Source organism: Choristoneura fumiferana, chromosome 9 (assembly GCF_025370935.1).
Source record: "Choristoneura fumiferana chromosome 9, NRCan_CFum_1, whole genome shotgun sequence".
NCBI classification, from domain to species: Eukaryota; Metazoa; Arthropoda; class Insecta; order Lepidoptera; family Tortricidae; genus Choristoneura; species Choristoneura fumiferana.
The window spans coordinates 4,480,685-4,492,361 of NC_133480.1; the positions used below are offsets into that span (position 1 = coordinate 4,480,685).

Sequence of the window (11,677 nt, forward strand, 5' to 3'; positions counted from 1 at the left end):
TAACAAGTAAAACTATAAGACCTAATGTAATTATACTAATTTAACAACAAAAAAAAGGTAAGTAACTAATTTTGAGAGGCGTGCGATGGGTTCAGCATTTTTCGCTTAATTGAACTTAATTTCGCTTAATTGAGTCCAATTTTTCTTCAATATAAGCGACAGGAAACTGATAGCGGTTGAAACGCTCATAGAGCTATCGAAATGACTAACCATAATTCACAGATTAACGATCAACAAATAAAATTAGTTTATTTTCACAGAAAGTAGATTGTAGAAGTGCATCGTGCCATTTTAACCCCCAACGCGAAAAGAAGGAAGTTACAAGTATGACGCTAATGTCTGTCGGAATCGTAGCTTTCAAACAGATTTTCAACTTTTTCTAAATTGGTAAGGTTTATACCAGAGGCATGTTTTGGCTGGTTAAGTCTGGTTCATCATCATCAAGAAAAATAACACTGCATGCGAGGTGAAATTTCTGTTCTGTGGAGGTGAAGTTAAATACCTTAAAAAAATATCAAATCAATATCGTGACAACTCAAAAAAATCTCGTATCCTTAAATTTAAGGTTCAGTTTACATAATATTGACTTCAAATATTTTTTTTTAAAGTACGGATTCGAACGATAAAGAGGCTCTAGTAAACAAAATTCTAAAATTTCTTGGGTCTGGTCGCGCTTTTTTCAAACTATTTCATTAACAGCAGTATTAATCTTAAAACAATTTACGGTTGATATAAAAAATACCCAATAATAAATTTATTACAAACTTTATTCAAATCAAAAAATAAAATCTACAATAATCCTTTACCTTTAACTAATATGTATAGTTATTTAATTTGCTTTAGCTTCACATCTTTCGGCGTTATGCCAAACCTCATACAGGTATCTCTCCAAGGCAATATTACCCTCCATTGTTACTTACAAAATTGATATAGCACATTTTGTAAACTTAACATTTCGTCACTCGCACCAACTAAAATGCTACATAAATTATATCCCGAGAGCCGCTACAGGTTTCAAAGTAGGTATTCGAGACAGATTAAAAAAATGTATCATTAGTTTTTACATTTTCAAACATCTTGCAGACAGTAGTAAGTAGAGAAGTAGAAATATTCTGTTAAATACTCGTCGTGCCGTGCCACATATTTTTGAAACTCGTTTGAAATACAATTTTAAAAACATCTGGCTTTTTAGACCCTACTAAATATTCGGTTAAGACTCGCTAACCTTATGCTGCTGTTTAAAGTACTGCACATTTTTTTACGCCGACTCAAATACCTGCTTTAAATGTCTACCAGCTCTTGGACTATAGCATAATTCGACTCATCAAATAAAACTGTGGTACGGAAACGAAACGATGCGAGAGACGAACTTTAATTTCACTAAAACATTTTAGACATAAGCTTAACAAATTATATTAAATCCTCTTTTACAGCTAATTTACAATGCATAATTCTTTACTTTTTAATAAAAATACATATTTGATTTATCAAAGAACACTAGTTTACCTATGTCTCTTGTGGAGTCGGTAACGAACGAGGCACATTTTATTATTACATTTTAAATCCTTTGAGGTATCACCTGCGACAGCAACATTCTTGGACTTGCTAAGGACTCCCATTTGTAAGGAATAAAAAAAATTGCCACTTTATTATTGCCTATTAATGTAATAAAAACAAACTACAAATGTAGTCATAAGGGTAAAAATTAGAGTCCGCTGAAGACGCACAATAATAATAATATTGGTCCAATAATGATATTGTATTTGGCAAAACTAAAGACAAAAATAACTTTATTATCTTAAACAGTAAAACACTTGAGAAAGACTGCTCGATTGCATTTTTTCAAAATGTTGTTGCATGTGTTATACACCCCTTATTGTTATATTTGCCTATGACTTTGATCTTAGCTTGCATCACACAGATAAAACATGATTTTTAAACGGGCCTGTAACAATTACCGAATAAGGGGGATAGAAAACATAACACAAGGCAACTTTTTAAGATGTCCACTGTAGCTAAAACTTACAGAGCAGCGACAATTCCGCTGCAAAAAGAAAAACAAAAAACGGAACCGTCCGTCCATTCACAATAAAATAAGAGAATTTAAAGAGTAAAATGTACATCATAGTACTAGAACGTCAACAAAGTTGCGATCTCGCAGAACAAACGTAACATAACTGTTTGGTTTTGATAAACTTCAATGGTTTATTCATCACATAATATTATCAATACTTATAAATAACACAATTGAGTGGAGATGAGTGGTAAGGGCATGTACAGGGCGCGGCGTCCGCTGTTCGCGTAGTAATTAACAATATGGAAGGCGCTTTTACCGATTGGGATATGTCTACACTAATATAAATTTCGTAACAAAATAAGATGTCAGTTTACATTGAACCAGCTAAATTCTTGAGAAACTAACTATATATAACTAACGATTTAGCTAGTCTGGGAAGTACATAAAACAATTCTTTTCCTAAAAGAATAACATCCTCGATAATCAAGTTTATTCTGTACTAAACTAAACATTGATTGGCAAAACGAAAATTTTGGAGTAAACTCTACAAATATTTTTCTCTGTACACTTCGATACGTAAATATGTATACATAGCACTTTAATAAATTTCTACATTACTTTGAGAAAAGCACTCTTGGTATAGTATGCATAATTTGACTATGAAATATAAGTTATGGGTAAATATATATCGCAACGAAAACGTTCCAATGTTCGTATTACGATATTAATCGTGTCACAATATATGTATCCGAATATAGCGCATCATAAGAACTTTTAATCGAAGTGACTCCGCTGTAGCCTCATAACGTCGTATTTGTGAAAATTTTATTTTCATTCTCTTAAGTTAAATGCAGTACGTCATCAGCTGTAAATACGCATAAAATAAATATCTATCGGGGCTAATTTATTCCGCTGGTCCACGAGTTAAACTTACGTTTTACATATTCAATATACTCTTTGTACTATCGTCCCGCGCGGCCGTCGCGGCGCTAAACTACGTCAAAAGTGGTTCCGTATTAAAATTAAAAATCAACAACAGAAGTTTAACCGTAAACGATGCGGTCATCTTTGGATCTCGCGCAGCTCCGGGGGCCGCGAGCCGCGGCCTAATAAAATATGAAAAGTCAAAGAGTACTTTGGCAGTACTAGAAGGCACCGTTATCCCCGCACTCACAGGTAACCATAACTTTACACTAGGAACCGTCACGTTACTTGGCGAGTCTCTTGCGCAGGCGGTTCCTTAGCGACAGCGCGGACGCCCACAGGCCGGCACGCCGGTTGAGACGCGCGCAGCGGTCGCCCGCCAGGCGCGGCACCTTGCCGCCCCCGCCCGGCTCGCAGTCACCGCGCCGCTTGAGCGGGCCGGGCGCGGGCGCGGGCGCGGGCGCGGCCGGCGGCGTCGCGTCGTTGCGCGAGCGCAGCGCGCGCGTGTAGTGGTGCGTCTCGGGCGTGGTGGAGTGCACCTCGGGGCTATCGGCGCGGCGCGGGCGGCGCGGGGCGGCGCGGGCGCGGCGGCGCGAGCGGGGCGCGGCCTCGCGGCGCCGAGGTTCTCCTTCGAGCAGCCGTCCCGCCGCGCCGCCGGGGTCCGCCGCACCGGCCCCGGGGCGCGCGCCGAGTTTCCCGCCCGCGCGCCGGCCGCCGCCGCCACCGCCGCCCCGCGCAGCTCGCGCGCCACGCTGCTGATGCTGCGGGTGATCTTCTGCGCGAGCGGCGTGGCGGGCGCGGGGGGCGCGGGGGACGCGGCGGGTGCTAGGGGCGCGGAGGAGCGCGTGGCGCGCGGCTCGGGCTCGGCGGGCGGCTTGCGCTGCGCGGGGCGCGGCTCGGGCGGCGCGCGCCGGCTCAGGATGACCACGCGGTCGAGTGCGGGCGCGGGCGCGGAGGCGGGGGTCCGGCTCTTGGTGACGGTCTGCCGGGTGAGCGGCCGCTGCGGCGTGTCAGCGTCGTGCGAGCGCAGCACGCGGTCGTGCGGCGCGGGCGCCTCCGACTTGGGGCGGCGGCCGCGCGGCCGCGGCGGCGTCTCCGTCGGGGAGCTGGACGACACCTCGTTGATCTGTATGCTGACGTCGTCGGGGCCGGGGCGGGGCTCGTCCGCGGCGGCCGGCGAGGCGGGCGCGTCAGCGGGCACGTCCGGCGGCAGAGTTTTATCCACGTAGTTCTCGGGCAGGTCAGTCACGGGCGACGCGGGCGCGGGCGGCGCGGCCAGCTCGCGGGTGAGCGCAGACAGCGTGTCCACGAGCCGTGAGCGTTGCAGCAGGCGCGCCATGAAGTAGGACTCCGCGGGATTGCCGTAGTTGGTCAGGGAGTCGGAATCTGGCTCTTTCCTCTCCCCGCGCTGCTCCTCGCCGCCGGTCGAAAACCGACCGTCTAATGTCGCGCAAGGCGGCAACGGAGTCCTAAAAACAATAAAAAATTACAAATCAGTACCACCACTATCAGTATTTTTTAAGTAACCCCTGGCCCGGCGGGTTTTTGCGCGGGCGACGAGCGGCAGTCGGACGCGGAACCTGTGCCGCTCGACGCGACACGCGCGCAATTACTCTTAGAATTGATTCTATGATTTTGACTTTTGAGCAATGAAGTGAACAAGTGGACGTGCAAGATCACTCAGATAAGGGATAGTCTTACTACTACTTCTATCCAGACTACTATGCCAGATACCTGAGTAAGCTTGACCAGCCACATATTGGACTATAGATGGCATGATATATCAACCAGTTGGATTGGAATCCCTAATCTAACCCAACTAACCTTTCAGGCGTGTCCGGAGCGATGACAGGCTTATCAACATCAGAGTATCTGGTCATTATGGTGAGACCATTTTGCGGCACTGTCCGGGACTCGAGCTCGGGCTCCTTGTCCTCTTTGGGGGGGTTCGGCGGAGGCACCGTGGACTGGGGCTTCTGGGACGTGCGGGTGCGGAGCACCGTGGCCCGGGGCGGGCCGGGGGGATCTAGCATGAGGGTCACTACTGATGTGTTGTCTGCCCGCATGCGAGTGTTCGACCATCTGGGAATTTAACATTTATTGGTGAAAATTTTGAATAGAATAGAATAAATAAAGCTATAATAAATATTAATACACTATAAGATACCAACATAATTATGTTTATAATATTAGTTGTTGCATACAACTCTGTCAGCAAAGAATTTGTGTATCGCTATCCCAAAGAAACAACACAAATTTCTGGGATAAAATCTATCCTCTGTCCTTCCCAAGGTCTCAAACTGTATTCATACCACACTTCATCTATATGATTCCAACATTTTTAATGTGGCCAGATAATGGACAAACAGTGTTACATTCGCAGTTATATTATTAATAAGGAAGTAAAGATTACAGCTACAAGGGGTGTTCAATAATTAATGAGACTGAAATATAAACTCTTAAGTAAGGAATAAAAAAGTAATGGCAAGCACCATGTATTATATAAACTAAATAAATACCTCTCCAATGCATGATCCACTAAGCTTTTGGAAGGGTTCAGCCAGTCTCTCGGCTGGCTGGGCGAGCCGCCAACTAACGCAGCCTCATTGTGTTTCTCAGTAGCCTGCACCAAACTTACAGCACCCTCGGGCGATATCATGTTCCATAGGCCATCAGTTCCGAATATTAAGCACCTGAAATGTTACAAAATAATGTAATGATAGGATAATAAAATACAGGTATTATTTACTTGGGGTCATCATATTAAGATAGCCCTCTCATTCTGGGACAAGGCCTATGCCAGTGGGACTTATATAGGCCATGGTGATGATGTTGAGGAGGGTGTCCATAGTGGTATTTAGCACATTTAATAGGCAATTTAGAATTCAGAATGGCCATTTTTCAGTCAGTTAGAAATTAAATTACATTGTCATTTTCTTGGCTGATTTTCTATTCAGAATTAAACTTATTAATAGTAATGGCCAGCAACTTTCGGCACATAGTGACAGTGAGATAGGGTGATGTTGCAGAAGTATTTAATATCTATAATTGATATCTATATCTACCTACACAGGTTGACCTATTCCTTGAAAGGGGTTATTCTAGAGCTTATTTTTTTTTAAATCAGTTGTAGGCAACACTCAACAAGCAACACTGAGTTGCTTTGACAAATCTGTCCTATTTTAAAAACATTGTCTAGTTTGTTTGCAACAAAGTAACATTGATATGATGTGATTATATGCTAGGCTAGAGTAAGCGCTACAGGGGAGGCTTATGCCCAATAGTGAATGTTGTACAGTTGATATGATGATGATGATGATGATGATGAAGCAATATGTGTTTTTATCTCCTTATAAGCGTATCCCCTATATTGGTGGATGAAGGAGCAGACTTCAAACAGCAAAGCCCTGCTACAAAGCAACAGGAAAAACTATTTCTTAATTTCTTAATATGTGTTATGTGTATGAGACCAATATCCATCACTGTGTTAACAGGATAAACTTAAATTTAATTAGGAAAATACTATTCGAAATCATGCTATGAGTGGTTTGACATCATCCAGATGAATTTTTTGAGCCCTGGATATGAACATTCCCTTAAAAAGATTTGTTTAACCCTACTGAAGTGAATATCCACAATTTTTAAATGTGTGTGGTGTAAATTAGCCAATTTAAACTACAAGCTTCTCACCTAAATTTTGTAGGATCGATAGTTAGTACACCAACATCAGGGTCCGGGCTGACGATAAACTCATCATTCTGCGTATTGTAGCTCCACAAGTCTCCCAACGATCTGGCCACAGCCAAGAACGGGATCTCGTCCATAGGAGTGTTCTTCTTTATTGGCCCCTTGTGCCCTTGTCGGGGTCTGTTCCACACGACACGGGGCACTCCAGCCTTTGATATCACCTTGCCTCCGCATCTCTGTATGCGTTCCATTTCAGTTGCAGATTCTGGCTTGTGATCTGATGTTAGGGGTTTTGCTGCCCATTCTTCACACCCTGGAAGGATAATTTCATATTATTAAAAAGGAAGTTTTCATGGACTGACTCTCAAGGCCCAGCTCAAGCCTTTTATGAATCAAGAAACCTGAAATTTCACATTGTCTCCTTTTATGATGTTGTAGATAAGCAATGATGTTGGTTTAGTTTAAAGTTTTACTTCTGCAATGCAGATCAAAATAGGTGCCAGCAGGATTATTTTCAGGGGTGTCTGTTGTATTTTGCATCTGTATCTAGGGGTGCATGCATCCTCATGATTACAGGTTTTACTTCATATCATAGTCATGTTCTTTACTTTCTTTTATGGCAGGGAGGTGTGCAAGTACAACTCCTTCAACCTCTTAGACTAGCTTGATCCACATGGGTGCTGGGAGGGGTCCCGGCATAGGCATGTAATAATCAATGCTAGGGTAGAGCTGCCGATATCCAGGGCCGGATTTAGATGTGTGGAGGCCTTGGGCAACATAGGAGTGGTGACCACTGCCCCCGGTCTAAACTATTTCGACAGACTTGTACAAATTACTATATATAAAGGTAAAACAGCAAAAAAAAATTGTTTACTTGGTGGAATTTGAAAAAAAAAACAAAGTTTCTATTCTGGGGGCCCTTTTTCGTGGAGGCACTCCCCTAAATCCAGCCCTGTCTATACCATATTGAGGGGGCTGGCGGTGCGCAGCTGCAGTGCAAGTTAGTACTGCCTGTGAATTGACCCAATGCTTGCCACTGGATCCCAGTCATGTATCAAAGCTAGTTTTAACTAAAAGGTTATGTCTGGTAATTTAATTATTTTGTTCCAATTTATCATCCTGTTAAATACAATGTTGTATAAGCACAGCTGTCACATTTGCATATAACATTTAAAACCAAGGTCCTGATTCAATGTAACCTTACTCTTAGTAATAATTATGATTTAGTATGAATAATATAATTTTAAGACCACTGCACTCAAAAATTTACATTTAGTGCAAACGGTCAAATATGTTAAAGAGACAATTAGATATTAATGTGGAGTGAGGAACAGTGTGGAGCAAATATAGATCAATTCATTCTAAAATGAAGGACTGTTGTAACTGCACAATTTCAATTATTGTCTATTTAGTGGCATGGTTTCAATTTTTGGTTAGGTATCCCAGTGAGTGAAACTTGAGTTAGGTGTATGTCTTCAGATGTTACTCGCAGGTTAGTTCTACAAGTTATGCCACACTTCATTCATCACTGCTTTTACTTAAGATTTTGGCAACCCAGTGGGAACCGATTTGTTGTGGCAGCATATTACTGCTACTTATTAGATGGCATGAATCTAGAGCAGCTAATACATGCCTAAATAAGTATTAAGACTGAAAATTATAGCTACCTTCTTTTTGGTAACCAAGGACAATTGCAGAATCCCCAACATGTCCAATGTATATTTTTCCTCGTCTTATGAAGGCCACACTCGCTGTGGTACCAGCTGTACTCGGTAACCCAGTCACTGTTTTTGGCCATTTCTCTGTAATTATAAAACAAAACAGTTATAGCAATGTGGTAAGTTTTCCATGCATGATTAATTAATGAAACCAGATTGCTCTTGAGCACTAAAAGTTTACAACTTGCAACTTTCACAAAAGTGGGCTATCAATTTTTGGTAATGGGAGCTTGAGCCAATATAAAAACAAAGTTGCGTGACGGCTTTCACTTCGGCAATCCTACTTACATAAGTGGGAAACAACTTCCCAAAATCTGTGAATACTTGTCTGCCGAGCTAATGTTATCTAACAGACTTGCACATACAAAAACAAGGCCTAACGACCATTTTAATATCTTTTGTCGAGCCAATGTCAAACCACTAGACAAAAACCACCGCCTTCGCAAGGTCATGCATCAAATTTTTAACAATCACTTAGGATTCTCATGGGAACCACTGTTTGCGCAGCAATTGGAAACTTTAAGAACACTAACATAGCAAGAATATAACCTCGCGCTTGGATTTACCTAGCTCTTTCCACATGTTCAAATGGGTCAACATGTAGCCGTTCCTGATTGCTTTCAGAACATCCTCATCATTGTCCGACCAAAACTGGCGTTGCTTTACAATGGAATCCATCAAATGCTCCTTTGCGAAAGCCGCAGCCTCGCTTCCGCCGTGCCCATCGTAAATACCGAAGAAAGCATACTCCAAATCTCTCTCGTCCTCCGTTTGTTGATACGCAACGGAAAACAAATCTTCCATGTACTTTCTCCCGCCCTGGCTACAATGGCCAGTCACGCGTAAATTAACACCAATTGACGCAGGCATTTTACACTACAACACTACAAACTGATAACAAAATATTATGATTTCATTTTAACACAAGCGTTCCTTCAGACATTTTGCATTTGCAATTACGCGAGTCTCGACTGACTGACTAACGAGAGGTCACGTGGACATATTGATCACAAGCGTACCTACTGGCAATGGAGATTTTTGTAAGTTAGAAAGAGATAAATATAGATCGTCACTTTTTCTCTGAACAAAACGGCGCCATGGTTGTTTCCGCCATTTTCCATAGTACCTACACCAAATGAATAACTAGATCACATAATATATCGTGAGATAATTAATTTATAAAAGTTATTGATGTCATCATAATTATAAAATAAAACAATAATATTGAGTAAATTTTTTAAGTAACTAAGATCGATTATTGGTAAAAAAAATAACAGTTAGTCAAAGACTAAACGCGTTTCGATTTTGCATTGAAATAAAGATTATTGGAATAATTTTACGAAAAATATGTCTAAAAAAGATATACATACTCTCTGATTACGACAACGTGACGCTACTATTTTATGAGTGATTTCTTTCATTCACCTTAAGCTTGCCTCTAGGTACTAATACTCTTTGGCTTGCCTTTAGCTTTACGCTTCTGTATGTTTCTGTAGCAAAAACGCAAATTACGCAAACCGCGCGATAAAAAAATTGTCATCGGTTTCAGTTATTCAGTTTCTTTAGTTTTGGCGGTTTCTGGTCAGTTTTCTTTATAATAAGCTCTGGTTTTTTTGTGGCAGACTCCTTTATGAAGGAATTATAATGCCTTTTTTTATTGTACTCGAAATCAAAAACGTGTTTACCAACTCTTTCTGTCACTGTACGGTATAACAAACGAATTAGGGTAGAAAGAGATGGTGAATGCGATTGCAAACGCCCGCGTGCTAGACGATAGATACGGCCTATACTCGAAGTGCTATAATGCCATATTACTATACTCCCCGTTTTTAGATTTAGCCCTGAAATCATAGTTATTAATAAAATGTATCCCATTCTCATATCTAAAGAAATGATTCAGTTGCTTATTAAATTATTGTACAGGAACCCACATTGGTCATCCAAATTCGCTAGTTGTCAGATCTTGCATGTGGTAGGGTTCTGGCAGAACCTGGCTGAATGTTTAGCCTCCAAACTATTAAAACATATCCATTTCTCTTCAATTAAACTATGGTGAGCGCTTACATCGAAAGTAGCAATTTTCTTGCAAAACAATCTTGTGTTGTGTGTGACCCTCTGAACTATACTCCGCGGCAAAAAATTTGGCCCACCCTTCATATAAAATTACCAGTTCTGCATACATTTGAGGGCCAGATTTTTTGCCACTCAGTATATGTACAAGGACATTATAGTAATACAGATTTCTAACATCTAACTGAATTAATTATGAAAATCAAGAGACAGACTCCATACTAAGTGTTATCATCTATTTCTTGGATAATATAAGAAAATCAGGATACTACTCAAGTACTCATGAAAAGAAAACAGAATGCTTACAGCTATCATTTTATTTCTAGACTAAACAACACTAACATAAATATAAAACTACTCTTCAATAACATTCCACGGTTTTTCTGGTCTATGTCTATCCCAAGGATTAGGATTCTTGTATATTTCTGGTTCTTTCAATTTGATTCCACCGTTGGTAACTTCTCTTATAAGCTTTTCAATCTTTCCTCCTTTTATAGGTTTGATGTCACAGTACATTTCAGAGATACCAGCTTCTAAGCACCTTTGGGCAAAGACTTGCCCAACACTAATATAGGCACAGGTGTCTTTGGTACTGTATAGCTGCTTTTGAAGTGCCCATTCTGATGATTTGACCTCAATGACTGGACCATTGAGATAGTGGACTAACTGAGCAGTTACTGTGCGGTTGCTTGAAATTAAAATTAATCTGGAAATGAAAATAAATTTTGGTGAAATAAAATAAAAAAATCTCATGTACATGAACATTTTCACTGTCTTCATTAATATTTACTTGTGCCAATATTTTTTGCCCGGATTATCCAAATGATACCCATCAGGTTTGCGGGCAATACGCATTCTTTCCAAATTTCTCGGGTTTCTGTTGACAAACTCGGCTGAAGAGGACGAGGCACTTCGTGCAAGAGGTGGAAGCAGCCAAAGCTTTCTTATTGAATTCATTATAGATACTTATATTGTAATTTTCTTTCTGGAATTATATTTATTAGATTCTGTACAATTCACGATAGCTAAAAAAAAATTAAATTAACCTCTCTCATAACCTCTTGCCTTTCGATTTTGACTTTGACATTGACATATTAGCATTAGCTTCATTCAGTGTTTTGAATTACTTAAAAAACGCGTATAATGAAGTTTGCATTTAAAACTAAAATATGCTCTACTAATTAACATTCACAAGGTCTAATTTAAAAACACTTCTTGAATTTTTTTTTTTTTTAAATAGTCAAAAAGACCCGCAACCCGC

The 11,677-nt window shown here is 40.9% G+C and overlaps 2 protein-coding genes across 2 annotated transcripts; both read right to left on the minus strand.

Moving 5' to 3' along the window:
• Positions 1-749: 749 nt before the first annotated feature.
• On the minus strand, positions 750-9,363 carry LOC141431020 (uncharacterized). Its single transcript, XM_074091981.1, is given in 7 exon segments — positions 750-3,501; positions 3,504-4,410; positions 4,766-5,023; positions 5,461-5,634; positions 6,632-6,941; positions 8,296-8,430; positions 8,913-9,363. Coding segments are annotated over 7 exon segments (2,364 nt in total). The 5' UTR covers positions 9,217-9,363; the 3' UTR covers positions 750-3,225.
• Positions 9,364-10,718: 1,355 nt separating this feature from the next.
• Positions 10,719-11,507, minus strand: mRpL18 (mitochondrial ribosomal protein L18). The gene is made up of 2 exons (XM_074091639.1): positions 11,207-11,507; positions 10,719-11,122 (listed from the first exon to the last, which is right to left on the minus strand). The coding sequence occupies exons 1-2, from the start codon at positions 11,371-11,373 to the stop codon at positions 10,771-10,773; spliced, it is 519 nt and encodes a 172-aa protein (XP_073947740.1). The 5' UTR covers positions 11,374-11,507; the 3' UTR covers positions 10,719-10,770.
• Between the last annotated feature and the right edge of the window lie 170 nt (positions 11,508-11,677).

Excerpts from the sequence above, each read along its gene's own strand:
- mRpL18 (XM_074091639.1), bottom strand. The coding sequence starts at position 11,373 with ATGAATTCAATAAGAAAGCTTTGGCTGCTTCCACCTCTTGCACGAAGT. Across the intron at positions 11,123-11,206 it reads GGCAAAAAATATTGGCACAA|ATTAATTTTAATTTCAAGCA; the intron begins GTAAATATTAAT and ends TTTCATTTCCAG.